Here is a 27,070-nt window from a genome sequence, read left to right as displayed (position 1 = left end):
CATGAAAGGCGCGGAGGCCGGGTATTTTGCAGATGAATGTACATGATGGGGGCTGACAACTACCGGTTATAAACTTCCAGGCATACTATTAAGCCAAGAGAAGTCATTGATGTCGAACGTGATTGCGTCCATGTCGAATGCTGCATCCTGCGCCAAGTAAGGGAAAGGCATATCAAAGGTCTCCTGTTGCTCATTGGTGATGTTGGGCACCGCTGCACTGGTATCCGCGCTTGGGAGAGCAGCTGATTGAGGTTGTTGATCCTGGAACATCTTGGTTGAGAGGATCTGAAGCGCCGCGGCACATCTCCGCGGAGAAGGCCCTAGGTTCTCGTGGTCATGGAGCAGAGCCATCGCTTGATTCCACGAGCGAGAGATGTCGAGCGAAGAAAAGACCGCGGGTCGTAGTCTTGCTGCTATGAGCACAGTTGCGGCTGTGTAGATATAGAAGACACGGTACCACCAGGCTGGGAGTAGGCCGAGGGTGCCATCGTGTTGTTGGAATTGTACGATGAAGGAGATGAGACTTTGCGCGGCTTCTACGCAGACCATGGCGCACTGCTGAGCGACGCGAGATGAGAGGTCATCATGGACCTGGGAGGTTTCCGGGCACTGAGAAAGGCAGAATCGAGTGAGCATAGGCCTGAGGAGCAGCATGCGTGCATGAAGGAGCCTATAAGTTGTCAATCGTGGCTCAAGGGATGGTCAGGTCGACCATAAGCCAACTCGAGTCGCAAGTACTTACCTGATACGCAGGATTACCGCCTGCCTGCGGAAGACCTCGTCCAGAGTAGTCTCAGGCTCGGCCATAGTCAAGAAGCTGGGCAAGCTCTTCTCCCATTTCGTCAAGCGCTGATCAAGCTGTAGAGCTTTCCCAAGATCTAGCTCTGTCCTATCCAAGGAGCGCTGAGTCTTGCTTCCAGTGCCGTTGGGGTAGGTAGGCGACTTAAGCGGCGATGTTGACGAGTAAAACGCGAGGACTGCGTGGTTGATAACCTCGTAGAGCTCGAGCGACTTATGGAAAAAGGCCTGATACCGAAGCTTGTGAAGCTGAACGGCACCTAGCTGTACTTCGTCGACGCTGGTGACGTTGGTATCCGGGATCGAAGGTAGTACCACACTTAACGCTAATTGATCTGAGATCATCGCCGGGCGTCCATGTGTGATGGCAATCATTCTAGTCAACAAGTCAGAGGTGCCATGCACATAAAGTGTGGTGTCAGAATGAAACTCACCGATCCATCAGGATACATCCATGCCAAATTCTCTTCACGAGATCTCTTTCGGGCTCATTCGAGAGCTCCGATGCCGTCTCTGGCAAATGTAGGCCAAGGCCCTGAGCGATCCTCACGGCAGACCCGACAATCATCCACGTCTGGTGAGGATTATTTGTACTTTGGAGATACTGGCTCATAATTAACAGACACTGAATCAGCTCGATGGAGCCAGTGTCCCAAAGGCTCAGCTGTAGTAAGTTCTGTGCGCGAGTGAAATATTCCTGGCTGGAGGAATCCCTCTGATCCGGAGGCAGTGACTCGATCAACTGCGTGGAAAGTGCGAATATGATGTTGAGGATGCTCACAAAGATTCGTTCATCGGCATCGAGGGAGGTACCAGCAAACAGCGCTCGATAAGAATGCTCGAATCTCTGTCGGTCCAGGAAGGGATACAACGGATCAACGTAGTACCAGTAGAGATCGGTCAAGTGATCAGCTTGCTTACGGGCTGGCAGGACATAATCGGCTTGTCCTCCCGCACCAGAACCATTGAGAGGAAGTGTCGAACGGAAAAGAGAGCTTCTCACACCCCTATTCTCTGTCGAGGAGCCCAGCCTCGCATCAATGGCAGCTTTGATCTGGTTTGTGAAAGACCCAGCACTACTACTGCCAAAGTACTCGCCAGTCACCATGCCATCCTCGCGGACCGTGGTCATGGAATCAACAACTGAAGGGCTAGCATCGGATGGAGTGATGGGGTGCCGTTCAACTCGACCTCGCCTTGTGAGGTCTGGACCCGAGGAGGTGGTCGACTTAGGCGTCGCACTCGGAGCCGGGCGAGAGATGGGAGGCATCAGGGGTTGCGCAAAGTTGGCCTCGGGCGTGTGGACGATCTTGGGCATTGCCCTTTCGGGATTGCCTGGACTTGCATCTGCAAGTTTACTACTACCTGAGAACGACTTCTCGGTCTCGGAGGTATAGGTGCAGCCGTTTCTCAAATCGGTCCTCTTCCAGCAGTTGCCGCACGCTATAAGTTGCTGTCAGCCGTAGCACGGGCAGAAACGCACGCGTTGCGCGGGCAGCTCATGAATCAAGGCAAAGCAGATGTTCTACAAACTTCCTAGCAAGATTCCAATCGACTTCAGTCTAACCTCGCGGGCCAAGACTCTCCAAGCCGCGTTTCCTTCACGCTGGGGTCTTCACCGATCACTCACCTGGGCGTGCTCCATCACACTTGACTTTCCTCCTCCGACATGCTTCACATGCCACATCAATCTTGATCCGCTTTGGCTTCGGCTCCATTGTTTTCTCCCTTTCCTCCCACCGGGCGCAAAGCGTGGGGGTAGATGGGCTCTTCCGCCGGAGACTGGAGTCTCTTCCCAGACGAGACAAAGCTCGGAATGACGGGCGACTTATCTCGGAAGCCGCAATGGCCTGGGAAATCTAGATTTAGATCATGGATCTCGGATTGACTTCGGTCGAGTAAGATAGACAAAGATTGCGGAGAATGTGCAGAGTTCGGGATGAAATGTTTGGATGGAGAAAGGTTGAAAGTCTGGGGATCACACCGAGTTCCGAGGCCACCTGAAGAACTCCTCCATACCTGAGACCACAACAGAGAGAAGCAAAGCATGGATCGAATGGTGGCACCAGCGAGAAGCGGAAAGCGGATCGAGTTATGATTTGTTCAAACGGACAAGTTCCGAGTCATGAGCCCCCCATCTTACCCCAGCTTCTTTGTCCAGCAACTCAGCAACTCTCCGTTTCTGCTTATTTTCTCATCTGCTCCCATTGCACAGCTCCGTCGACCACTTGCTGCCAAGGCGGCCGAAACTTGACAAAAATCTCCGAATCAGGTCGCAGTTCGGTGCTGCATCCGACATCCGTCAGTTGGGAGCCCCAACCGGGCACGCAGGGGAGAGACATCACCTACCCGCCCTCCAACAGACTCGTCCGGATGAGTATGTATCGCCCCTTTGCGGATGAGGGGGTCGTCCACAGCGGGGTCCCACAAGTGCGACAGAACGACTTTTCTTTTGGAGAACCACTGGATGTGTCGGCCAACGTGAAGTTGCAGATGAGATTGCTCCCTGAGAGGACTCGGACGAATTGAGTCTCAAACTTTGCAATCTGCCGCAAAAACCGAATTAGCAATCACTCTGGTGTTTTCAACAATTGGGAGTCTTACTATTTGGTGCGACCCACCGGCACCCTTGCTACAATGAATGCAAAAACAGGAGAGGACAGCGAGTGGTGTCGACGAAGTCTGGATCTCAATCCCGCCGCATAGGCAAGAACCCCGAAAAGAGGACGACATACTTCTGGCGGCGCTGAGAAGGAATACTGTCAAGGATCACGAAGGCTTAGTAGTCTGCTAAGTTAAGTAGGTTGACTGCGCGTTGCCTCCGGTGGCCACTTACTTGGGCAGTCGGGGCCTGACAAGACTTCAGTCACTCTTCTATGTGCAATGGAAACCCGGCCGGAACGCGCGATTGGCTTTCCGGCCAGCTGGGATACATCCCGAGACAATGGGACGCTAAGCAGAAGCGCCGGTAGGTGAACGTGGCATTGCGCGGCTGACGTCGAAGTCTACCACTCTGCAAGTGTATCGCTCAACTCCCATCAGATGTCTTGGCTTAGGGGGTAACTTGCCTCGTCGATCGCATCATACTACTGGCCCTCACTAAGACAAATGTAAACTTGTCAGCTGGGGTCATGAAAGAACTTGAGATGTGGACAAGAAACTTGACAATCGATTGCAGTTCTAGTAAGCTCGCAACTACGTAGGCTTTCATCGACCATGGCTTGGCCTATTATCTTAGGCCTTCCTATCCGCAACATTCTCAACTTCAACAAACTCGTCATCAACCTTGTCGCTCCTAACGCCACTGCTGCCAAAGGCATGGTTCTTGCCGTCAAACACCTCGGCAATCTGCTCAAGCGAACGGCCCTTGGTCTCAGGGAAGAGAAGCCAGATCAAGAGCAACAGAAGAGCCAAAATGACGCAAAAGACGATGTAGTACTTCCAGCCCAAGTTGGCCATTCCAATGGGATTACAGAATTGTCCGATAATGAGACCTACGAAAGTCGATCCCAGGGACATTGTCAACCCCCTTCCACGCAGAGTGTACTGGAAGATCTCGACCGGGTATGAGAGCAGGAGGGGCGACCAGGCGATATCGTAGAAGAAGTAGTAGATGAAAATAAAAGCCACCACGGCGTAGCCAGCTCGCTCGTCCTTGGTGTTGGTGAAGACGCTGGTGAGGATGGTCCAGATGATGTAGCATCCGAGCATACCAGCAGTCGAAATGAGGAAGAGCTTGCGGCGACCAATCCGGTCAACCATCATGGCGCCAGCAAACACGGCCGCGAACCAGTTGAAAACCTGAAGCAGGCCGTTGATGAGGGCCTGATCCTTGGTCTCGGTGATTCCGACGGTGTTGAGAACCAGCGTGAGGTAGTAAGAGATAACTCCAGAACCAGACCACTGGGCTCCGAGACCGGTGATGACAGCAATGAGCGTACGGCGACGGTTGGGTGCCGTCTTGACGAGATCGAGGTACGAAGACTCGCGCAACGCCTCGGTCTCGAGACGGACGTTTTCCTCGATCTCCTTGACCTCGTAGTCAACGAGAGGCGAAGACGCATCGCCGCCGGCGTGGTAGCGGGTGAGAATCTCTCGGGCTTGTTCGGTTTTACCATGGGCAATGAGCCATCTGGGAGACTCAGGCACGAAGTAGAAGAAAGCGAACTGGATCGCAGGAAGAGCTCCCTGCAAGATAGACGGAATCCTCCAACTCCAAGTTGAGGTCAGTCGGAATGTGCCATAGGTTGACCAAGCCGCTAAGATTGCTCCGAAGAACTATGGCAGGTGTCAGCTAAAGTCTCTTACAAGAGGTTTGACATAGACCTAGGTAGCTAGGAAGACTTACAAAGAAGGTATTATAGAGACTCGAGATCTTGCCTCGCTGGGTCGGGTAGGCAAGCTCGGTCACGAGAATAGGTGCCGGCTGCGCAATGAAGGCAGTGGCAGCACCGAGAAGCCATCGTGAGACGATGAACATGGGCAGACTAGTGCTTGCGCCCTGGAGGGCAGCTCCGACGAGGAGAAGGAAGAACCCAATCCACATGGGCACTTTTCTGCCGTACTTATCCGCCAGGTATGTAGTCGGAATAAGGCCCATGATCTTGCCGATGGGATACACAGCGTTCATTGTTCCGAGCACGGATGGGCTAGGGCTACCAAAGTAACCGCGCCATTGCTTGATGGTCTGCAAACCGTTCATCATGGCACCTGGTTCCAAATGTTAGGATGGCACTTCACAAGTCTCACACGAAGCAGTGACATACCATCGAAGCCGACCGAAGCCGACGACAGCATGGGAACCAATAGAGTTAGGTTCAGCAGAAGCAAGTGCTTGGTACGATACCATGGTGCAGGGTTTTCGGGCAGGACCTCGAGCTGATGTTAGAGTTCATGTTCACATAGCTTCTGACTTGCGTCGTCTGTTGTTGATGCCGGCAAATTGAAGGGAAGACTCACTGCGAGCAAGTCAGACCCGACGGCCTGTGCAGCCGTCTTCTTGGCTGGCTTTGACTTGAGGAAGCCCATCTTGATTTTGTTGTGGTCGGGCTGCACTGAGATTGTACTGGAAGGCTGTTGGTTTCTTCAATGACCACAGTTGCAATCGACTTTGAAAGCAGTGAAGTCGCCGAGCCGGGATCAACTCGATGCCATTAGAGTTGAGTCGAAGGACACCTTGGAGATATATGCAAAAGTCAAAAGAGACACTGTCAAGAGCCGGAATGGAGGAGTTCTCAACTTCCCACGCGGCCAGCCCCCCTGTGTACCCCAGTCGACCCCGTAAAATGTCTGCGGTTTCCCCACGGGCGGTGGATTCTTCCCCAAGTTCATCGTTAGCTTGGATGATTGACCCGTAGTGTCGGGTGAGAGATTCCATCACGGAACTCGGGAGTCGGATGGCAGGTCACGCTGACTAGACTAGATGAACGCTAGGTGACTATGGATAGACCTGGCTTAGAGTGAAGATGGACTAACGCCGCTAGTAGTAGAAGCGTCGGAGCGCTGGAGAACTGTCAAGCTGACAAAGACTTCACCTGGCCTACTTCCTACACCGACGGCAAGCCCCCCGAAGCGAGCTGCCCTAGTCGGTAGAATGGCTCACCTTGGTGCTCACCGAGCAGACTCACCGGGAAGAGTCCCCGAGCGCAAAAGTCTCAAGACTAAGCAGACTCTATGACATGCAGATAAGGCGAGTCATAAGTGAGCTTCCACGCTTCCCGAGGCCATGGCGTCGCGTTCTGAAACGGTTCTGCGGGGGCCGGCGATCAATGCTGCACGATAATTAAACTCGCGATCCCCAGACAGGGCCGACCATCCTGCCTTCCCCCTCACATCTCGCGTCGCTCGTCTCCCCGACACGAGAAATGATCCCGAACAACGAGGTTTACAGGAGTCATCTATCGTCGCAATGGACCCACCGCTGAAGAGGATGAGGATGGACATCGGCCGGGGTTTCCCCGACATGGGCATGGCGGCCGTTACTGGCGGATCGCCTCCTGGCCGCTCCGTCTCCGGCGTCGATCACGCGCATGTCGAGCAAGCTGATCCTAGGATGCCGAAGCAGAGAACTTGGTCGCGCGCCTCATCTGCCTGTCAGACGTGCCGTGGCCGCAAGACGAAATGCGATAACGAGAGGCCGATATGCGGCTATTGTCAGAGGGTCGGGGCAACTTGCACATATATCGAGGACTCGGCTCCGGCAACGTCACTGTAAGTTTACTTTATTTCATACGGACTTGAAGTCTTGAGGCCCACGTCTGATCGACGGGTTCGGGTCACATACACTTTGCGGGGGATGGCCGCTGGTTCAACCGGATGGACACGTTATATCGGACTGATACTAATGGAGTGTGGATTGTTCCCGTCAGATGTCAAGGTGTTGGACCACGTTTGCTGGGAGCAATAGAGAACTTGGCCAACCTAATTCAACGCAACGAGGAGAACTTTCGCGCTATACCACAACTTAGCCGCGACCTGTCCGGTAACTCAAGCGACTATCCAGACAGTCCAATCTTCCAAGGTGGACGTCAAGATGGTCTCCTGTCTGGGCAAGATGGAGGTGCCGCGGATGAGGCCAAGAAGTCCATTCACCCCTCGTTATCGGATACCGCCGGACTGGACTCCGTGCTGGAGTGGCCAATCTTTCCTAAACCGGTGCCCTTCGCGATAGACCCCTTCAGCCATGCTTCCCCACGTGGGGAAGCCTTTTCCCCCAGATCACCCCCCGCCATGGAGTTCTACGAGCTATCCCGGCTGGTAGACTTGTACTTGACCAATGTTCATCCCATGAATCCCGTCGTCGATGCTCAAATGCTGCGACAGATGTTAAAGCAGGTCGCGGAAAACGGCCCTGACTGGTCGGCATCTACCTGTATCGTTGCATTATCTTGTGCCCTCGGCGCCATATCCCAGAGACCTGGGCAGAGGACGCCAAGCGGAACCCCTCGTGGATACTCCGTGGAGCCTAACCGTCATCTGGCGTCAAGGTATTGGTCAGTCGCCGAGAAACGACTGGGCCTCTCCATGGGTTCACCTGGATGGGAGTCAGTACAATGCTTGTGCCTTGCAGGGTAAGACGGCTCCTCCCGCGTATCTGACTTGTCACGGCTCTTGGTCAGTCGTACATGTAAGGCTGACTAGTGTGGCAGAATCTGGCACATGTACAACATGGATCCCTTACAAGCATGGAAATGCTTCAGTATGGCGAGTAACACCTGGTATACTACTTCGCTCACACACAAGTTTGTCTCTCCTTGGCATTTCTTGGATTTCCCATGGCTGACATCCGTATCAGACTCACCATGCCGGCTAAAGCCGAGACGCCTGAATTCCCCCAGTCACTCTCAATGGAGCAAATATTATACTTCACTTGCTTCAAATCTGAGTGGTATGTCCTGTCCGGAATACATTCCCGTAGTGTGTTTGATCATTGGCTAAGACTCGGTTGCAGTGAGCTGGCGTTTGAGCTGTCTCTCCCCGGTTCCATCCTCGCCGGTGTAGACTACCCATACAGTCTGCCCACTCCACCAACACTCGGGGTCATGAATCTAGATAACAAAGTCCTGATGATGGAGCAAAGATCCTGGTACTACTATTTAGCAGAGATCTCTGCAAGGCAACTGATCGATCGTTTCACTCAGGCCCAAAAGAGGTGCCCTCCCCACCCGACTGAGCACGGCATTGACCGCATGCTCGAAGTATTTGAGGTCTTTGATGCCCAACTATCAGATTGGTACGAGTCGTTGCCGCCGCCAATATCATTCCAAATACCCACCGGAGACATCGCTCCTCTGGGTGATGACCTTTGCCAAATGCTTCGTGGACGGTACCTGGCGATGAAGGAGCTTCTGTGCAGACCTTTCGTCCGGTTGGCTTCAACCATCTCCATCGCTTTAACGGTATCAGAACACATGGTCGCAAGGGTAGCAGAGCTTGCTTCGCGAGGTCTACAGTACTGTTTGTTCAGGATCCAGGCTACTTCGTCTACACCTCATCACGGCCTCTGGTTACAACTGAGGGGGTTCGTGACCTGTTCTCTAATTCTGACGGCCGCAGAGCGGGCACAGAGTATCCCGTCGTTGAATATGCCAACAAAGGTCACGTACCCTCAAAATTGGAAGCGGACGATCTTTGCACAAAAGGAAATTCTTTCTAATTGTTGGGAGTTTGAGGAAGGAGGCATAAGCGACTGCGCTAGGGTGTTAGACTGGGCGCTTGCAAAGTTTACGGTCTGAACTCATGCTTATTCTCGAGGTACATAGTCACATTGTGAAGGGGAAAGGCATTAGATGTGTTCAGCCTTAGATGGACATAATCATTTCACACGTTTCTTGAGCGCTTAAGCGGGGTGGCAAGGCTCTCGGGCCTTCACCGGTGGCATCGTGTCAAAGTAGCCGCTACGGGAACTGTCAAGGCCAATATCCGAACCTTTGTACGATAATGTACTACTTCTGTATGCAAAGTCAATTTCATGTTATGATTTCAATCGGGGAAAGAGGTTAAGCTCTTCACTTGGCGTTCAATTAGCCGAGCGGTGCGCGAGACTCGGGTGGCGCCCGGCGCGTAGGCGATTTCATTGGGCGCTTCGCAGCAATCCGAACATCAGACACCGTTAACTGTATTTTAGTCAAACCTTGACAGCAGGAGCGAAAGGGCGAGTATGCGTTAGGCTGAGTCTATCCTAGTGTACCAGGAATGCACGCTTGTCGCGGCACCCGATACCGAGAGATGTCAGGCTTGTATGTCGCAGCAAGGTTTGCTCAATGTTGGGACAGCTCTTTCGGGGCGGAAAGCCGATAGTCTGTCAGCACCCAATGTTTTGAGTTGACCGACTAGATCGGACATTCTCCCCGCCTGCATTCAATCGGGATCCGTCCCCGTCTGCAGGCTCGCTCGGGGAAGTCTAGATGTAGTCACACTCCGGACCCAGCATCCCTATTGGCCTTGATGAGGTATGTAGCTTTCGGTGTAACCACTCTTTTGGGTTTTGAGGAAGACGCACTTGGCTTGCTTGAATGGCCAGTGAAGATTGAGCTTTGTCTGGGCCTTGTTGGCATGTCTCATATTCCCTGTTTATCAAAGCCGTTTGAGGCGCACGGTCACAGATGTGGCACCTGTCAGGTTCATGCTAGCCGTCAATCGAACGGAAGTCCAAACGACTTGCAGATCCTTCTAGTTGATAAGTAAAGGCAATACTTCGTCGTGCTCCTATCTCCAGCACTCGCGGACTCGCAAGGGAGTTATTTGTCAACTGCTGTCATAGTCAGTGTCATCGCATCGAAACGATGGCCAAACGACACTTCTACATCTCGTGTCAGACGGCCAGAGAGCTGGATGAAAGGTCTGTGGTCGCTAATTACTATTAAAATAACCATCTTACCAAAGTCTCAACCGATCCAGCCTTCACCTGATCATCTTAGGCAACAACACCGTGGACGCATGCGGTCTGCCAGGAACTCCAAGAGAACGGCTGTACAACAGAGCCATTGTGCCCAAGGTCAATACCTGTTTGCAGTGTCTCAAGGCCTCCGAGCGGCGTCGCTTCCCAACCTTCAGTAACCGGTCCATCTTCAGGATCGAGTACGAATGACAACCACAAGTCCTGCATCTCCTCGCTGACTTCATACTCAAACGCTGTAGAACTCTGACGAGCAATATCATGTGTTCCAAAGATAAGCGGAAGTTCTGCAGAATGAAATGCGCCCTGGCCTCCGGGCATGATGTTGGTGAAATTGGAGGAATACATGTAGCGGTAGGTCTTGAGACCAGCCACATTTCGCAGACTGGTCTCGTATTGCGCCGGGCAGCCGAACAGATTGTCTGGAACCACGTCGGATCCATTGGTTGGAGGAATGGTAGTGCTGCCGGCGAAGTTCCATTCATCCCTAGTCGAACCAACGATTGAGGGCTTCCCGATGACAAAGTCAGCATGGCTATTATGTGCCTAGACGGGGTTGACACTTACGCCTTTAGCAACCCTCCGGTCTAAAGTTCGGTTCTCGTAGTCAGAGAACTTGGTCTTCTCGTCTACAATAACGTTGAATGTCAAATTGCCAGCTTGATCGAGGTACTCTTGTATCTTCCGGAAGGGAATCTCCCTCAAGCAGCCAAGCTCGTCTTCTTGACATCCGAATGCGGCTGCAAGGGAAGAGAAGTTGCCATGTACTGCATCGTCACTTCCGATTGGGATGAAGGGTGATCCCGAGTTTTTGATAAAGCCAATGGCAATGGGATCGTCGGGGTAGGCGTATTGATAGTACGAGACTGATCCGGCTCCAGCACTCTGGCCCCAGAGAATAATGTGCTCAGGGTCACCTCCAAACTGTGCAATGTTGTCTCGCACCCACTCCGTGGCCAACCGCTGATCCAGAAGCCCTAGATTCTGTTGCGTTTGTTCAAGGCCTGCGGCGTTTGGGAAACCCCAAAGCCCGACGCGATAGCTGAATGATCATGTTAGTAAGACGTTTCAGCGGCAGCAATCATATTTCTTACTTTATGGCAACGACAATATGCTTCTGGCTCCTCTGAACCCATCGGGTGGGAGTTTGATAGGCAATATCATTACTTCCCTGTTATGCCTTTATTAGAACCTGAGTTCCCACTCACAAACAGCGCCTGAGGGGAATATGAAAGGAAGGTACGATACCGCACCAAATCCACCGCCGTGAATCCAGACAACAACCGGGAGAGCCTTGGAAGGATTGGCCGGAGTCCATATATTAAGTGTCAAGCAATCCTCGCTGGTGCTATTCGGCCGAATTAAGAACTCAGCAGCCCACGCGCCTCCGGTGCCAGGCGGATCCGTCTGTGGACAAGACGGACGTCTCACTGACGCGTCCAAGGTTCCGAAAGACTCTTTGGGCGAGGCAGGAAGCCATCTTCGCTCTCCTATGGGCGCTTCAGCGTAGGGAATGCCATAAAACTGCGCGACTCCTGGTGCTGCTGCATCTTGAAAGCCGGCGACAATGCCCTGTTTCGTTTCCACGCTCGGGCCGGGTAATGCGTGAATACTGGGCATCAAGATGCTGCCTAGCGCCAAAGGAGCGACCAGAGTGAATGGCGTCCAGATCTGCATCTTGAAATTTGGAAGGAGGGTGGAACTTCAGATCATGTTGAAGGATGGGAAAATGCACCACCTTCCCCTTTGATGTAGAGGATCTGGATCTCATACTTTTATATAGGTGCCAACTCGTAAGTCCGAAGCTACGGCGAACATGTATGCGAGGCCTCACCCACTTCTCCGCGTATTCTGAAAAGGCGGGGAAGCCCACCGAATGCCGAATGTGGAGTCGAGGGTTGTTAGCTAGTTGGCGGAAGAATTGAATGTTACCTTGAGAAGAAGCCGGCTCGGTAGGTCTCTCGGTATTGACAATTATCGTTGCGACACCCACCCTGCGATCGGCTTCTCCAATTTCAACGAAATTCCGCGATCATACGTCAAGGGACAAAACTCCACATGATACCCTCTGATTTGAGAAGGAAGATTTTTGGAGCTACGCGCCAGGAAACTGATCGAGTAATACTCCGTACATATCGTCGGATTTCGCATGGTGGGTTCTTTGCTCGTACGCTTGGCTTCATCGATAGTGATCCGTTTGACCCGAACCGAACTGCTTGGCCCCAACCGCTTGAGCCGAGCCGAAGCCTCTACAAGAGACTCATATTCGAAGTCATGAAAATTGTGACTGTAAGCAATTTCATCGTGAAATATCGCCAAATTCTATTCTAGAGCTTACATGTTAGAAGCCGGCCATACACATATCACCTGTACTCTCAAGTTGCCGCTCCGTTTGCTCAATTGTTCGTTTGCTAGTGCAATGCAAAACTCACTCATAAGGTATGATCGGCCGCTCTCACTCAGTCTGAGAAAGTATTCTGTTTCCGCAAAACCTGTTCCACCGGCCAAGAAGCACAGTCGTGAAATCCTTTTCAAGTCTCGAGACAATAAGTACTCAAGTTATGTGCCAGACGAATGGCGGAAACATACAAGACGAGGTCGAGTACTTGATATTATAGTGGCTCAGACTGTTAGCTAGCCTCTGTTGATGGATTGTGTCTGTTTTTGAACTCTAGGCTTGTCTTACAAGCCACTACTTTTATATCCAGTCGACACCCGGTTTAAGATCGCTGGCCCTTTATTGTAGTCGAAAACCTGTCACTACCACGTGTGGCGCTACGCATTATATATCGCTTTCCACGAGACGGCTGCGAGTCTTGTAAGGCACTTAGATGCGACCCCGTATAGGTCTCGCACCAAGATAAATCGAGTCACTTTTTACTGTATATGTCTTCTACTCGAATCTTCGCTTTGCGATGATATTCATTTGGCGCTAGCGTCGAATCGATCATGTGTACTTTCGTATTATCTTCTAACGAGATGAGCTTTTGATGAGACGGGGCGGAGGCCTTGCCGACTTAGTAATAAGTCAACATACCCCCGGGGCCACCGCGCCAAAGGGACTCCAGCTCAGCCACTGGCCGCTTCGAAGCCCAAGCCTGGTCTCATTATATGTTATGCAGCATTGGGTTGGAAGTAATCAGAGCGAGTATTTGAGATGGAAGAAATGACACTCGAGAATACCTTGTAGAATCCTCGAAGGAATGTTACTTATGTCTGTCTCCCTACAGGCCCATCCATCATAGAACAGCGAGTGTCTGGAGTTTGAGAGAGAACGGTCAAAGACAAGCGCAGTATAAGAGAGGTCCAACAGCAGAATAATACGGAGTACACGGCCAACGAAGTGGAATGGAAGAGAGAGGCAACTTTCCAAGTCTAAGGAGAAGCACTGCAGAACTGCAGAACAAAAGGAACTGGCCAGTGCTGACAATTCAACGAGTCGTGGCTCGGCAATAACAAATTGTAAGCACGGTTGACTCAAGTCATCCTCGGGCTATACTTTCCCAACAGAGCCTTCAATTATCGAGAAAATCCTCGTCTCAAGCAAACCTTGCCACATCCATGGTGCCAAGGGAATTAATGCTAGGATTCAAGTCCTGCTATTGCAACTCTCTCGTGGATAAACAGGCATCGCAGCCCTGAATGTCCGCCGAACGAGGATTGATCGGCGATGAGTTGACTTCTGCGGGAGTGGATCGGTAGTAGAAGCGGGATACTGTAGTGCAGCTAAGATTAATGGGTAAATGTTTTCCAGATGGCGAATTGCCCCTGATTTATTGTTCCCCTAATGTTCGCCATCGTCTGAGTTCATCACATCCCTGACGAAAGGCGTACCGCTGTTCTTCCTAACAGAGCAAAATGAGAAGGTGCATATATTCACACATAGACCACAGTGTCAGCCCGCCATACTACAGCATTCTTGTTTTCAAGGATAAGCACTTAACTCAAAGAGACTAGACAACTAATATTGCGTACTGAGGGAACAAAGAGCCCGCCATCTTGTGTTCCTCTAGACTATGAGAATATATTGTCTATCTTGGCGATGACTACGTTAGGCAGTTCGACATTGCTTTCTCGATGGACCGTGTTATGGCACCCACTGTACGAGACTCTTGATGATTTATGGGATAGTCACGTTGACAAGGTACCAGGAGTGGGGTAATCGATAAATCGAAGAAGCAACAAGCCGAAAATTGAGAGATCGGGAGCAGCCTGATCAGTAGACCCACGGCGCATTTGAATCGTTCTCCAGCGCCGGTAGTATCTCCCGTCATAAAACCCAGATATAGGAAGGCCGACTCTGCTATGGCAGCGGATCCAAGCCGGCCAGGTATTGCGCTATCTCCACTGGACACGCTCCTCCTTCCGCAAGGAGATACTGGACCGAACGGCTAAAGTCATCTTCACGTCGTTGCTTCATGCTCTTTGCGTGCTTTAACTACCGTACGATGTTAACAATGCGATTCCGCACGGAAGTGTTCTACTTCAGGGAGGTCAGACTACAAAATAGGAAGCATTGAACGATGGGGTCGCAATCTGAAGTGGCAATGCTCTATTTCGGTCGGTAGACCTTAATCACCTACACATGAGCATCGCTGTTCCCATCGCACCACCTTCCCAACTTCGCAAATGATGTGATATGATTCGGATTGATGCCATGGCGATACCGTCAGTGCTTGAAACATATAAGCCAGCGAAGTCATCCGCTTAGCTTGTCATGAAGGCTTTGATATTCCCAAATAACGACCCTTTCTTACCGGATCATTTCCTACTGCCTTACTTTCCAAAGAATCCTCTTTGTGATCGCCATGAAGGTCTCTATGATCCTCGGCTTCGCGTCTATCGCTGCCGCTCTGCCCGCCGTGACCGCTCCAGCTGAGACGCGCGACGTCGTCGTGAGCGACAAGTCCTTGGCGAATGAGCGCTCCGCTCAGCCCCTCGAAGATGCAGGCATCGCCCCAGTCTTGATGGCGAGGGAGAACTTTGAGAGAATCGTCCCTTGGCCTACTACGTCTGTCATTGGCGGTGGCACTAGCTTTCAGTACAAGGCAGAGCCCCTCGGCAACGACCAGTTCAAGATCACCTTCTACCACAGCGCCCCGTTCAGCACTCTCACCTTCAAATACACCGTCTACGCCGGCGACGGCATCATCGCAAGTGAGACTCTGTCGGCCGGAACGAGCTCAAAGTCTGTGCAAGTCAGCCGTATCGGCGAGAGTTTTCGCATCGTTATCCAGTCGATTTAAATCACCAACGGCTCTATGCACCAGTGGAGGATAGGAACGACCACTATCACGTACTTACGGTACGACAAGATACGGAAACGAATTTGGGTTGTGCTTAGGGGTGTGGGCGAGAAATACTGGTGAATGTGGATTTGGTTGTTTGCGATCACCAGGCCAATTCGCACGCAAATTCTCTGGACTGAGGTCGGCGTACCCTTCGGGCGCAAGACACGGAGAGTCTATTCATCAGATGTATGGTACCATCTCGACAGTTTAAGGTGTACACTGCTCTACCACAAACCTGTTTTCTCTAAATCATCCTGACATCGCCGCTGTGATCAAGCGTTTATGTGCGACACTGTACGTTCTGTCTCTTAAAGGTTGCCAACATTGAATTCGTATTCTGGTCCTTGTTCACTGGAGATACATCGGCGTTACCGAGGTCAGCGGGACTCTTCAAGATACGGTTAACCGCTTACATACGCAACTCAACTACGCACTGGTGCCATTGCATTGGCGACATGGAGAAGGCAAGGTACAAGGGTCTATCGCCATCTTTTCAGTCCAGTCTGTATCCCAGACATTGGTCTTAAGCCTTGATGTCTAGGCCAACCGAAAACTAAGGTAACATACGTGTAGGTAAGGGTTTGTCGGAACTTTTGAAATGCGAATATCATCACACAGCCTATTTTCGTGGACGAGCTAGCATTGCCACGTCAGCCATTGAGGTCAAAGGCTGGTCGCAATAGTACTCATGTTATGTAGTCAATGGGTCACGATACGATTAAGTCAAGGTTCGCGCGGTCTCGAAGTGACGGAATTCTCCTCGTACCTACAGCAGATCTTCCGATTGAAAAACAGCCGATCGCGTTGTCAGTGGGGATTTTCCCATCATAATTTCCAGTACGTAATCGGTACATTGAGTTGATGGATGTCAATGTCGTGGTCAACACAGCTTCGCCTTGGTCACTTTGGGCACCTTGAGCACACACTAGGTGTGCTGAACCATCACCCTCCTTCCCTCTGCACTTCATTGGAAGGTTTAAAGTTCACAATTCACACCTGAACGGTGACATGATCCCACCCCAGAATAGTCTCCTCTGTCTCGGGCCTCAAAGTAGAGGCAAGTTTCTGGATGTTACGAGAGGCTGATGATGCAAGGGGTTAGAGGATTGGCCTCGTCCACAGGCATAAGCCGTGCTCATTCACGAAACCAAATAGACTGCAGTGAAGATGTCAATTATAGCTCTGGGAGCTTTTCTTAACGAATTAAAACACTTTTAAGAACAGGCCGTAGTGTCACAACATGCAATGGTAGAGCCTGCGCTGCCGCAAAGAACCTTGTCGGGCTTGCACTTTCCGCCGTTGTATCCTTCTGTACCGGGGGCTTATGATGTACAGGCGGCTTGAATGCTGGTGACAGCGGACAGAAGCGCGATTACAGCGGTGAGAATGTGACTCCGAAATATCATGTTGGCCGAAAATAACTGCAATATGTTCAATGTTGAAAAGACAGCAACCCTGAGTCAACAGTCGGAGTGGTGATTTACTTCTATCTATGTTCGATTCAACACCGCGCTATTATCATGGAGTTGAAGACAATGAGAGTCGTGACGGCCTTGCCGTATCGCCCGAGGCCGATGCTACTTTGAAACTAACATGGAAACACTCTTTGCTAGTCTTGGCGTTGCTATCCACTGCATTTAGGCTTGAGCTAATATTACATCATATTCCATGAAAAGCCTAGTCTTCTCGCCTGGCAATACTTGCAAGGATCATGAATCCTTCACTAAAGACGCTCTTTCAGATCTAATTGGGCTTATTCACCGGCAATTGGTCCTGAACATCGGACCAACAATGTCCCCGAAAACGCCATCACGTATCATAACACTCCTTTCATAACCCCTTTCCTTAAGTTGAAATGAGTAGCTACTCATGGGCAAGCTTTCCCTTTGACATCGCCAAAGTGTGATTTTCGTCGATGGCCCTCGTTACCCGCTCATCCATCCAAATCTATCAACAAGAGCATGTCTTTTCCTAGGCTTGTTACTCCTAGTCTTGGAGCTCCTTCTGACTGATTGAGTAAGGTTATCCACAAACTATCTCCCTCAAGTTCCGAAAGCCCGAAGCCGCCGAATTGACGTCTGATGGAAGAGGGACGATGTCCTGGAAACTTCTGCGTAGTCGTAGGACCGGCTCAAAGTATCGTGTACCAGCGCAGGTGTTCCCGCAAAGATTCTGGAGTTGCATGCTCTGTCTCTTGTATCGGGTAGCGAGCAGGTAGGTAAGTAAAGTCGTACGCGGTACGAGCCTGCCAGATACAATTTTCAGCAGCACGGCAAATTCGCCGAAGCCGCCTGTCTCGAAGATGACAATAGTCCCCGGTGCGTTTAACTAGCAAGATTAATGTCTGATCCAATATAGCTTCACGCCTCTTGCTTGAGCATCTGGGCCGCAACGGAACTGCCGCAAGAGTCAAAAAGAACCAAAACGCCAAACTCCCCTGATACAGGACAATAGGATGTCCGCGAGCACCTGGACCCTCAATCGCTCGACGAACACTTCCACTACCACCACCATTGTTGTTATTCGCAGCATCGTACGAGCCACGCCCGGAACCGGCCCATCTGGCGCATGGAACTGCCATACACACTCAGCGTAGGCACTGTTCTGATAGTGTAGGAGGCGGGTGTAGTTTCGGCGAGTGTTGCTACGAGCAGACTTTTGCGGGCGGTCTCGTACGACGCGTTCTCGAGACTGAACAAACACAGCTCTGAAGTATCCCTCTCTGCGGATGATACGAGCCAAGAAAAGTGAGACCTCCTCGACAGGGGAGAGACACGCTATCCTCTATGTGCGCAGCCACACCAGGGCTGATACGACAACTTTGTTTTAGGGCTAAAATGTCGACATTCGACAGCCTGAACCATCTTGTCTTGAAGCTATCATGTGGAATCTGGGCCACACATGACCGTCTCATCCATTCTTAGCCCGACAGCAATGCATGACTCTATCGGGACAGATGGCCAAGGGTAAGAATGGCTTTGGGGTCCATAAACAAGACGGTAGGGTGATGAATATCGCGGGAGCCTTCCTGAAGTTACTAGGTTTGAGGGCGCGACGAGTGAGAAGGATATTAACAATAGAAAAGAAACCCTTGAAGTCTGTGAGTTCGTGATCGACTTTATCAATAGAAGTGATTGAACTGTTCGCAATATCGACGAATATCTCGAACTTCTCCTGATACTCAACATCGAAGTACCAACGGAAATCAAAGCCCCGGAGGGGTAATGCTTGCGTACACAGCAGAGAGGCCCGGGGTCAACCGCACAGGTCGATTAGTTTCTATTACATCTTCTCCGGTACTTCGACGAGCCCCCTTTCTTTGCCTTGGAGACAGCCTATCTTTTTCTGTAGCTTCTCTGAATCGCAAGCCAGGTGCTGCAAGTATTCATGGAAAGGTCCAATAACTCAACATGTGAGGAAAATAGCGGAGGAAGAGCACGTCTTCTTAGGGAGAACCACAAAAACGTCTCGATATCCATGAGGCTGCAATCCGCCTCAAGCTGGTTAGTTCTCTACCACTACACGACCAGTACTTGCTGGGGATTCCGGAGCTCAGACATACTGGCCGATTTTTTGAGCGTGGGCCCGTCGCTTCTGGCAAGTTCGGCAGCTTTCTGTGATCATTTTGAGAAAACACTTGATATCGGGGTCAGTAAAGCGCTCAAATCGTTGCGTAACCTCCAGTCATTGAAGGTGATCGACTTATCTGCAATCGTGAGCTGGGAAGTAGAGCTCAACAGGGAGCACGGCCGCCAGAGTTTGTGGGCTGATTCACTTGATGAAAGAACCGAAGAACCTTCATCTGTCGAATTTCGTATCTAGCCAGCGAACAGTAGGTGGTCAAGTTGCCCCACCGCCCGCACCCGGGCGTCGCCGTGGGCCCGGTTTTGGAAAGTAAGAGAGAGGGTAAGTAAGATGGAAAAGACTATAGCTTGACGGAAGACTACTCCGGCTTTTGATATAAGATGGTCTACTCCGTGGCTCTCCTCTATTCTTTAGTTGGGTTGAACACTATTGGCGGGGAGGCTAGACAACTGCTCAATTGCTTCGTGAGAGTTGGCCGCGGTGACCTCAGTCTCGGGAGCGATCAGGTCGCTGTCTAGGTGGCCATCTGCGGTTGGTGCTTGACCTATAAAGTCCTCGTACGACTTGTATGATTGCAGCGCTGCGACAAGGCCTGCGGAATTGGGATCATGGTGTCCCCAAGCTCGGGTATGATCAAGACTCTTTGTTGGGCATGCGTTGGCTCCTGCCTCCCATGACCATGTCCGATTCTCTGCATCTGGTCTACAAAGCCCCGAGATTCAATCTACGGTGATTGCAGTGAACTTATTATGGATATTCTCAACAAGGAAGCATAGTTTTTGAGAGAACATCCAACGTACTTACGAAATCCGGTTCTCGACATAACTGACTCCTCGAACCCTGTTGGTTACTCGAGAGGCGGCCAAGTTCTCTCAAAAACATTGAGTTATTCCCTTGAGCGTCTCATACACGCCAGAGGGAGAGTTCGAACAGCTATCCCGGGGGAAGAAGATTTTACCGGCGGTGTAGTTCGGTTTCGGGGATTGATGAACGCCCCTATTCCAAAAGTTCTAGTCGTGTCACGATGGTATGGAATGAAACATCTTGAATGCAATGCATACAAGCGTGTAGAACTTAGGTCACATTGGAGGAAATGAAATCGGAAGAAATATTGAAAGCAATGGAAAAGGGGCGATTGTCACATTGAAGAGAAGAGAAGTGTCAATGCAGAAAGCAACTGACAAAACAAAGTCCAAAACAAATCAAGAGCCATGAATGCTCAGCAGCTATCAACGAACCAAGGATACTAGAGAAACAAAATCAGGACCATGTGCAGATGAAGCAAAAGTCTCGATATCGTGTCCCTGCCAGCATCCAAGAACAGAAGCAAGCCACCGTGTCTCTGTGCCCCACATACGCCACATCTTCGCAATCTTCAGAAGTCGTCCCCAAATACAGCAAAAGCCAAAGATCTTAGCTACTGCAAAATTTGACTCCCGGTGGCACAAATCCCGCCAATGCCAACCAGCAATCAAGCAATCTGGAACGTCTTCGCATTCCATCCAAAAGCCTTCGTCAACCGATGAGCCATCTTACGCGACCGGTACCCCTCGACCCTCGACGACGCGCTGCCGTGCGTGATGTGGAACTGAATCGACTGCTTCCATCTCGAAGTGCCGTCTTCCCGCGGCAAGGGTACGAAGGCGATTGCGGAGCCCTTTTTCTTGTCGGCGGTGAAGCCTACTTCAACCATGGCGGCTATGAATTCGGGCCAGGTGAGGGATCCCTGGTGGACGGACTTGTCGAACATTGTTGCCATGACGGTTGCTGTCCGGGCGCTGACGTAGATGACTTCTTGGGGAGGAGTCGAGGGTCCGTCTTCGGTGTCAGGTTTGTTTAGGAGGCTGGCGTCTTGGTTGCGGGGGCCCTCCATGATCTCCTGTTCGTCCTCGTCAAAATGCTGGTTCTCATTCTGCTCGCCATCATGTCCATCATGCTCCTCATGCTCGTCATCATCTTCGCGAAGAGATTGGCTGAAGCTAGCTTCGGTTGGCGTAGTTGCAGCATCAGAAACGCTACCTGAGGCCTCGGGAAAGTTGGCCCAGGGGTCAGAAGCCTGCGGCTCAGCGTCAGCAAGTACAGACTCAGAGTCGCCCGGGTCCTGCGAAGCGTCGAAGGAGACACCGTCGCCGGGAAGATCGAGCTCAGGCTCATTCAAGGAGAGCGATCCGGTCACGGAAGTCGCGAGCTCATCCCACGAAGAATCCCCATCAGGCTTTGACAGCCACGGGGTATTCAGATCGTTGACCCAGGCATCGTGACCCTCCTCAAGCTCCGGCAGGACATTAGACTCCTCTACGACTTTCTCCGGCTTCTTCTTTTTCGGCTTTCTCTTCTTCTTCTTGGCAGGCTCAGCCGACTTCTCCGACTCACATTGACACGACTTCGGGAAGCAGACGTCAAAGTTGACTCTGCTGTTCTCGTAGTGTCCGAGATCCGGAAAGTTGTCGACACAGCTCTGCACCAGGTTCCAATAGCGGTTTGCAAGAGAGGTGCCCAGCTTCTCCTCAATCGCATTGGCGACCTTGTCCTTTGCCGCGGAAGTGACGAGAGGCTCAGCTAGCCGGTCAATGTCGGGCGCGATCCTGCGGAGGTCCAGGTTCCTCTTGACGGTGGCGAGCTCGACCTCCAGCTCCTTGACGCGTGAAATGTACAGCTGCCCTTTCGTATCGCTCACGGGCGGGAGGCACAGTTGTTTGTCCAGATCAGAGATGAAGCTCACGAGCAGATTGAGGTTAGAGAAGTTGATGCTCGTGTGGAACTCTGAGAACTCAACGCCCTCTGGGACCATGGTTGCAACTCCTGGGACTTTGTTCTTGTAGTATGGGGCCAGCTTCCTGAGCCAGAAGCTGGCGTGTCTGTGAGTCAATCCTGGCTTGCAAAGCTGCATACCGTAGTATATCTTGCGATTCTTGCTGTCAATTACTCGATCCTTGACGACTACAACTTCGCTGCCCAAGTGATCGTAAGTGTTTGGGACACGCTTGAAGTACTTTTCTGCTTTGCCGCACTGGAGCCATCGTTTGACGCACTCCAGCAACTTCAGGAACTTGAGGTGAAGGACGTTTGATAGCTCCTGCAGCAGGAAGTCGCGTCGTTTGGCCGTCTTTCGCGAGTTGTCCATTATGTGGATTGAACACAGAAGGACGCGAATGTAGTAAGAGGTGTTGGAATCCTTCTCAGCAGCGTAGTAGGGATCGAAGATGCAGGCCCCGACGTATCTGTCAAGGTCTCCCACGCTGAGTATGTGTCCGCTGGCGTCTGGGACTCTCTCTGGGAGGCTGAGCCACTAGTTCGTAGCCTCCATCAGGAGAATATCAGGCTTTGTCAGAAGTTTCTGCGACCAGAGAATTGTCTCATCCTCCTCAGCTTTGATGAAGTTGATGAAGGGCCGGAGGCCGGAGTCACTAGTGAGTGTGAGCTGAGGAAGAACCTCGTTCCCATGAACCTCTTCCTTGTCGTGTTCGTGACATGTGCAGTTTGGGTGTTTGCGATCGGTGGCCAGGACTGTGAGGATGGTGACGAGCGCTCGATGAAGAATCTCTGCCCAGAACATCTGTCTCGCGACAATCAGCTCACCAACAGGTCCGGGTACCCACAGATGGCGATCCGTTCTGACGCCGGCTATGGCTTCCCAGTAGGCAACGATGTCGGCAGTGCGAGGGTACTCTTCACAGTCCTCAAATACCATGACGTCGCCGTCAAAGTGTTCAAGACACGGGATGAGATGTTCAGCGAATCTTGCGCAGGTGAAGACGCAGTCGCCTTGTGTGCCATTTGGGCCAATGGTGAATTGGTGGGTGAGAGATTGTGTGGCGCGATATTCAAGAACGTCGAGGAAGACATTGTTGTCTGAATTGGTGATGTCTTCATGATTCCACTCAGGTCCGAGAAAATGAGAAAACCCGGCGCCAGGGGATTGGACGGTTCTCAGAACGGGGCACATGGAGCTGTTCCTCAACACGACCTCTCGTCCCGGTCGGTCAAGTCCCTTCCAGTAGGCGACCACGGTCTCACCATGAGCCTCGTACAGTCGGGCTAGCTCACGATGAGTCTGCGTCAGAAGGCTGTTGGGGAACTTCTTGGTCGGGAGGACTGAGCAAATGTGATTTTTGTCCGGTTCCTTAAGTTGATCCATGATTGCTGCCATTTGATCCATGGGACCGAGTAACGAGAAGGCCATGTCGCGATGAGTTCGAGTAACGAGTGTGAGAGGGACGCGGCGCGGTTCATGGTATTTCACTCGCGACTCAAGTGGGAGACCAAAAAAAGGATGTAGCGGTCAAAAAAATTCGTAGTGCGGCGAGTGAAAGAAGGAAGGAAGCATTTGCAAACGGAAAGCGGGGCATCTGATTGGATATTCGAGTTGGAGGCGCGGGAGCAGACATGTTGACCTGAATATTCATCCGATGCCCTCTGGCTCGGATAAACTTTCCACCTACAGGAATCAAGAAAGGTGACGTCCAAGTCAAAACGCCAATGATGTATGCATGAGAATTTCTTATTTGGACGTCTCTATCCGCGCGGGTAGAGATGACTGGGGGATAGAAGCAGCTATGGATGAGAGACGATCTCAGGGGTAGTTTGTAGGTGCCCCTATCTGGGTTCCCAAAAGCTTGATGACCTTGAATGTTTATGACCTGGAAGCTTGAGAGTATGAGAATGTGAGGTTAAGAGCACATGGGAGAAATGTTGTGGCTCAATATATACTTGGCTGTTCTTGTCGAGAGACTGATGACCAGAGTTGTCTAAGAACAGAAGCTACTGTAACAGCAGAATAAGGTGTTTGCAGCAATGGAATATAAGCTACTGGCATGGCAGCGAAATGCCTTGTGAGGTCTGCGATATTCTCACCCAAACAAGTTGCATTGGGAGCTTTGAGCTGGGAGTCTGGGATGACTGCGTACGTGGCATGTTTTAACAACAACTCATCTATAGCAGACTTGCATGATTGTCATTCGGTTTGTCTAGGAGATAGCCAGCCCTCCACTCACTATATCTCGATCAACCAATAAACCAAGTTTCTGGTTCTTGCTTTCCCAGTAACCAACTAAAGGCCAAATTGGGGTGAGTTTCGAGTGAAATGATGCAATGACAACGCCAACAGCATCAGCTTCCAAGAAACAAAAACACAATGAACAATGAAACCATATTTGCCATGAAACCAATCTTTGACATACCATATTGTACGTTGCTCCAGTCATTACATCAATGCCATCACCCAAACATGACAGCCCCTTTGTCCTCCATCCCAGAAAACCCCCCCATCCATAAGAATATTAACACAAAAGAAGTTACGAGCAAAAAGGGCCTCTCTCTAAAGCCGCTCTATCCACCCAAACAACACACAATCTATCGTTCCCAGCCTCCCGAACACATCTACCTCCCAAACAAACTGAACCTCAACTTCCCCTTTTTTGGGCCCGAGCTGTGCCCGCTCATCGGCCGATCATCATAGCTCATAATACTCGACGCCGGTCTCGGCACCGTCCTGGGCGGACTATTCTGATACATCTGCTGCTGACTCTGCTGCTGCTGCATCATCTGCTGCTGCTGCTGCACCTGCTGAGGCGGCGCATAATCACCGCGCAGCGCACGCTCGACATCGAGGTGCTGCCTCTCGTACTCATCGTGCTTAGTCTTTGCATCGACGAACCTCTGCTCGGCTAGACGGCGGCGCTCCTGCAGGAGGCGAAGCTCCTCGTCGTACTGCGCCATCTGGCCCTGAGCTTCGTCCATGAGGCGGTGGTACTCGAGCATCTTGCGCTGGAGGGGCTCGAGGACGGATTTGGAGATGCTGGGGCTGTTGACGCGGCTGATGTCGCTGAGGGTGCTCTCGTTCACGGCTGGCGGGGAAGGAGGGCGAAGACCGCCTGCCGGGTTGGGGATGTGCTGCTCTCGCTGTTGCTGCTGTAGCTGCTGGGACGGGAGTCTATCTCTGGGAGAGTGCTGGCTTTCGGGCGGGCCGCGCGGGGACGCGCCGCCGCTCATTTGGGGCGGGTCCGGGGCTCCCGGGGCGCGGCTGCCGGTGGAGGATTGCCGGCGGGCGTGGCGCTCTGTGCGGCGGCGGGAGTAGCCGCCTGCTCCTGCGGCGTCCTTGGACGGGCTCCATTCGTCGGGGTTCTCGCCGATGTAGGGCGGCAGCTGGGAGTTGACTGGCGGGGGCTGGGAGCGGCGGTTCTGGGATGCGTTTGCGGCGGCGGGGGGTGCGCGAGGGCCTGCGGCGCGGGGTTGGCCTCCGTTGCGGCCGTTTGTTGGGATTACGCGCTGCTGCATTGCGGTCAGATGGTTTTTTCGGTGACGATGCGGGTTGTGTATGTGCGTGTGTGTTTGTGCGTTGTGTTTTGTGATTTTGTGTGTAGGGTGTTGGGTGTTGGGGGGAGGGCGGTCTCAAAAGCCGCCCTTTAGTGAGATGAGTTGGAGATTGTGAGTTTGGGGAGTGAGTGAGTGAGATGAAGTGAAGTGAGGTGAGTTGGGTGAAGTGAGTTCTTGAGTGCTGGGGTGAAAGAGAGATAAGGGGGTGGGTGGTTGAGGTGTATTGGAATTGAGCGTGGCTGGTGCGTGTTTCGCCGAGCCATTGCTTTTTTTCTTCTTTTACTACCCTCACTCTCCGATCGATCCCTCATCTCAAAAATTCCCCTGATTGAACTTTACGTCTGTAAACTCACCTGTTGATGGGGCGCCTGCGCGAGCACGGCATCATGCAGCGCAGCGTCAGAGCTAGCCCGCGGATCCTCACCGCCGCTGGGCCCGGTAGTGAAGCGAGAATCGTCGTCGAGGGAAGGGGAACGCGGTCTTCGATACCGGCCGTTCCTGCCGCCCTCGCCGCGGGATTGACGCTGTTGAGAAGAGGACGGGTCGCTGTGGTGGCCGCTGTTGTTGTCGTACTGCTGGCCGTACTCGACAAAGTCGCCGGGGAAGTGGATGGGCGGCGAGCCCTGGGTATGTTGCTGCTGCTGGAGTCCCATGGCCATGATGGCAAACGAGACGGGATCGATGTCTCTTGCGACGGCGGCGGGGTGGTGGTGGTGTTGGGGCAGAATGGTTGTGAATTTGGTGGTGGTGATGTTGGTGAGGTGCGGATAGAGTTGACGTTTGTTTCTAGTGTTTTGACAGGTTTGACGTGAAGTGAGATTGATCCAAAAAAGACAACTCAAGATGGACTAGGTAAGATAGGCCGGGAAAGACCGTTGAGAACCGTTGTATTGAGGGGCTTGTCTCGTCTCTCTCTGTATGTCTGTGTCTGGTGCCTGTGTCTCAACTCAGACGATGCCAACACACAGAAGAAAAAGAAGCGTGGTTGCAAGATCTCGCCAGGCGCGGAAGCTAACGAGAGAAGGGAAAAGGATGATACTATCCGAACTCAAAAGCAAAAAGAGGAACAGACAATGTACCCGAGCGAGAGAAAGAATTTGGGCTCTTGGACATTTCAGGGTTTGACAACTTGACTTTCGTAAAGATTCAAAGTGGCTGGGAAACGAACACAGAGAGTACTCCGTACTTTCGTATGCACTAACAAATTCCCAACGTCCACTTAAATCGCACCACATTTAATTACGTGCAGCGCTGCTGTGGTGTCGTCCAGCTCGGCGGGGCAGCGCCCATCTTCTCGCGCCTTCAGGTCCCCCCGTGGGCCCCGTCGGGTGTCGACAATTCCAGTGGCTGGGGGGTTCCACTCAACCTTCAACTTTGCGGATACTCGCACTCTCACCTGGCTGCGCCCAAACGTCGCCCAACCTCCACGATTGTCAACTTTGTCTGCCCACATCACCAATATCTGCGGCACTCATACATCCTCGGATCCCGGGAAGCTCCAATCAGGCGGAATGAGTGGGATGTATCCTCACCTCCAAGTTTCGCGAATCGCTGGGACTGGGTTCAACTTCCGGGGTGCCATGCCGAGTGGACGATGCTGCCCTGTTCCTTTTTTAGACGGCTGCACTCTTCAATCGACGAATCACCTGGGATGAAGAACACGGTGTCGTCAGTCTTGAGAGTG

General features: G+C 51.9%; 8 protein-coding genes across 8 annotated transcripts; 2 read left to right on the top strand and 6 right to left on the bottom strand.

Moving 5' to 3' along the window:
- Positions 1-66: 66 nt before the first annotated feature.
- CPAR01_03417 (fungal specific transcription factor) lies at positions 67-2,516 on the bottom strand (the record flags this gene model as incomplete). The annotated part of the gene is made up of 4 exons (XM_060487704.1): positions 67-670; positions 743-1,174; positions 1,233-2,241; positions 2,429-2,516. The coding sequence occupies 4 exons, from the start codon at positions 2,514-2,516 to the stop codon at positions 67-69; spliced, it is 2,133 nt and encodes a 710-aa protein (XP_060355032.1).
- A 468-nt stretch (positions 2,517-2,984) lies between these two features.
- Positions 2,985-3,531, bottom strand: CPAR01_03416 (uncharacterized protein; the record flags this gene model as incomplete). The annotated part of the gene is made up of 3 exons (XM_060487703.1): positions 2,985-3,084; positions 3,148-3,344; positions 3,403-3,531. 3 exons carry the CDS (start codon positions 3,529-3,531, stop codon positions 2,985-2,987), a joined length of 426 nt encoding a protein of 141 aa, XP_060355031.1.
- A 501-nt stretch (positions 3,532-4,032) lies between these two features.
- On the bottom strand, positions 4,033-5,826 carry CPAR01_03415 (lactose permease; the record flags this gene model as incomplete). Its single annotated transcript, XM_060487702.1, has 4 exons — positions 4,033-5,076; positions 5,147-5,508; positions 5,565-5,676; positions 5,758-5,826. 4 exons carry the CDS (start codon positions 5,824-5,826, stop codon positions 4,033-4,035), a joined length of 1,587 nt encoding a protein of 528 aa, XP_060355030.1.
- Positions 5,827-6,706: 880 nt separating this feature from the next.
- On the top strand, positions 6,707-9,032 carry CPAR01_03414 (uncharacterized protein; the record flags this gene model as incomplete). Its single annotated transcript, XM_060487701.1, has 5 exons — positions 6,707-7,008; positions 7,266-7,868; positions 7,947-8,039; positions 8,093-8,185; positions 8,249-9,032. 5 exons carry the CDS (start codon positions 6,707-6,709, stop codon positions 9,030-9,032), a joined length of 1,875 nt encoding a protein of 624 aa, XP_060355029.1.
- A 1,181-nt stretch (positions 9,033-10,213) lies between these two features.
- On the bottom strand, positions 10,214-11,872 carry CPAR01_03413 (uncharacterized protein; the record flags this gene model as incomplete). The annotated part of the gene is made up of 4 exons (XM_060487700.1): positions 10,214-10,705; positions 10,763-11,237; positions 11,290-11,366; positions 11,408-11,872. 4 exons carry the CDS (start codon positions 11,870-11,872, stop codon positions 10,214-10,216), a joined length of 1,509 nt encoding a protein of 502 aa, XP_060355028.1.
- A 3,131-nt stretch (positions 11,873-15,003) lies between these two features.
- CPAR01_03412 (uncharacterized protein) lies at positions 15,004-15,441 on the top strand (the record flags this gene model as incomplete). The annotated part of the gene is made up of 1 exon (XM_060487699.1): positions 15,004-15,441. One exon carries the CDS (start codon positions 15,004-15,006, stop codon positions 15,439-15,441), a length of 438 nt encoding a protein of 145 aa, XP_060355027.1.
- Positions 15,442-20,542: 5,101 nt separating this feature from the next.
- On the bottom strand, positions 20,543-23,209 carry CPAR01_03411 (uncharacterized protein; the record flags this gene model as incomplete). The annotated part of the gene is made up of 2 exons (XM_060487698.1): positions 20,543-22,310; positions 22,362-23,209. 2 exons carry the CDS (start codon positions 23,207-23,209, stop codon positions 20,543-20,545), a joined length of 2,616 nt encoding a protein of 871 aa, XP_060355026.1.
- Positions 23,210-24,450: 1,241 nt separating this feature from the next.
- Positions 24,451-26,045, bottom strand: CPAR01_03410 (uncharacterized protein; the record flags this gene model as incomplete). Its single annotated transcript, XM_060487697.1, has 2 exons — positions 24,451-25,341; positions 25,740-26,045. 2 exons carry the CDS (start codon positions 26,043-26,045, stop codon positions 24,451-24,453), a joined length of 1,197 nt encoding a protein of 398 aa, XP_060355025.1.
- Between the last annotated feature and the right edge of the window lie 1,025 nt (positions 26,046-27,070).

Source organism: Colletotrichum paranaense, assembly GCF_030867605.1.
Source record: "Colletotrichum paranaense strain IMI 384185 chromosome Unknown Scaffold_2.1, whole genome shotgun sequence".
In the NCBI taxonomy this organism is placed as follows: domain Eukaryota; kingdom Fungi; phylum Ascomycota; class Sordariomycetes; order Glomerellales; family Glomerellaceae; genus Colletotrichum; species Colletotrichum paranaense.
The sequence above is the reverse complement of the archived record's forward strand: the minus strand, read 5'-3'. Positions and strand labels throughout refer to the sequence as shown.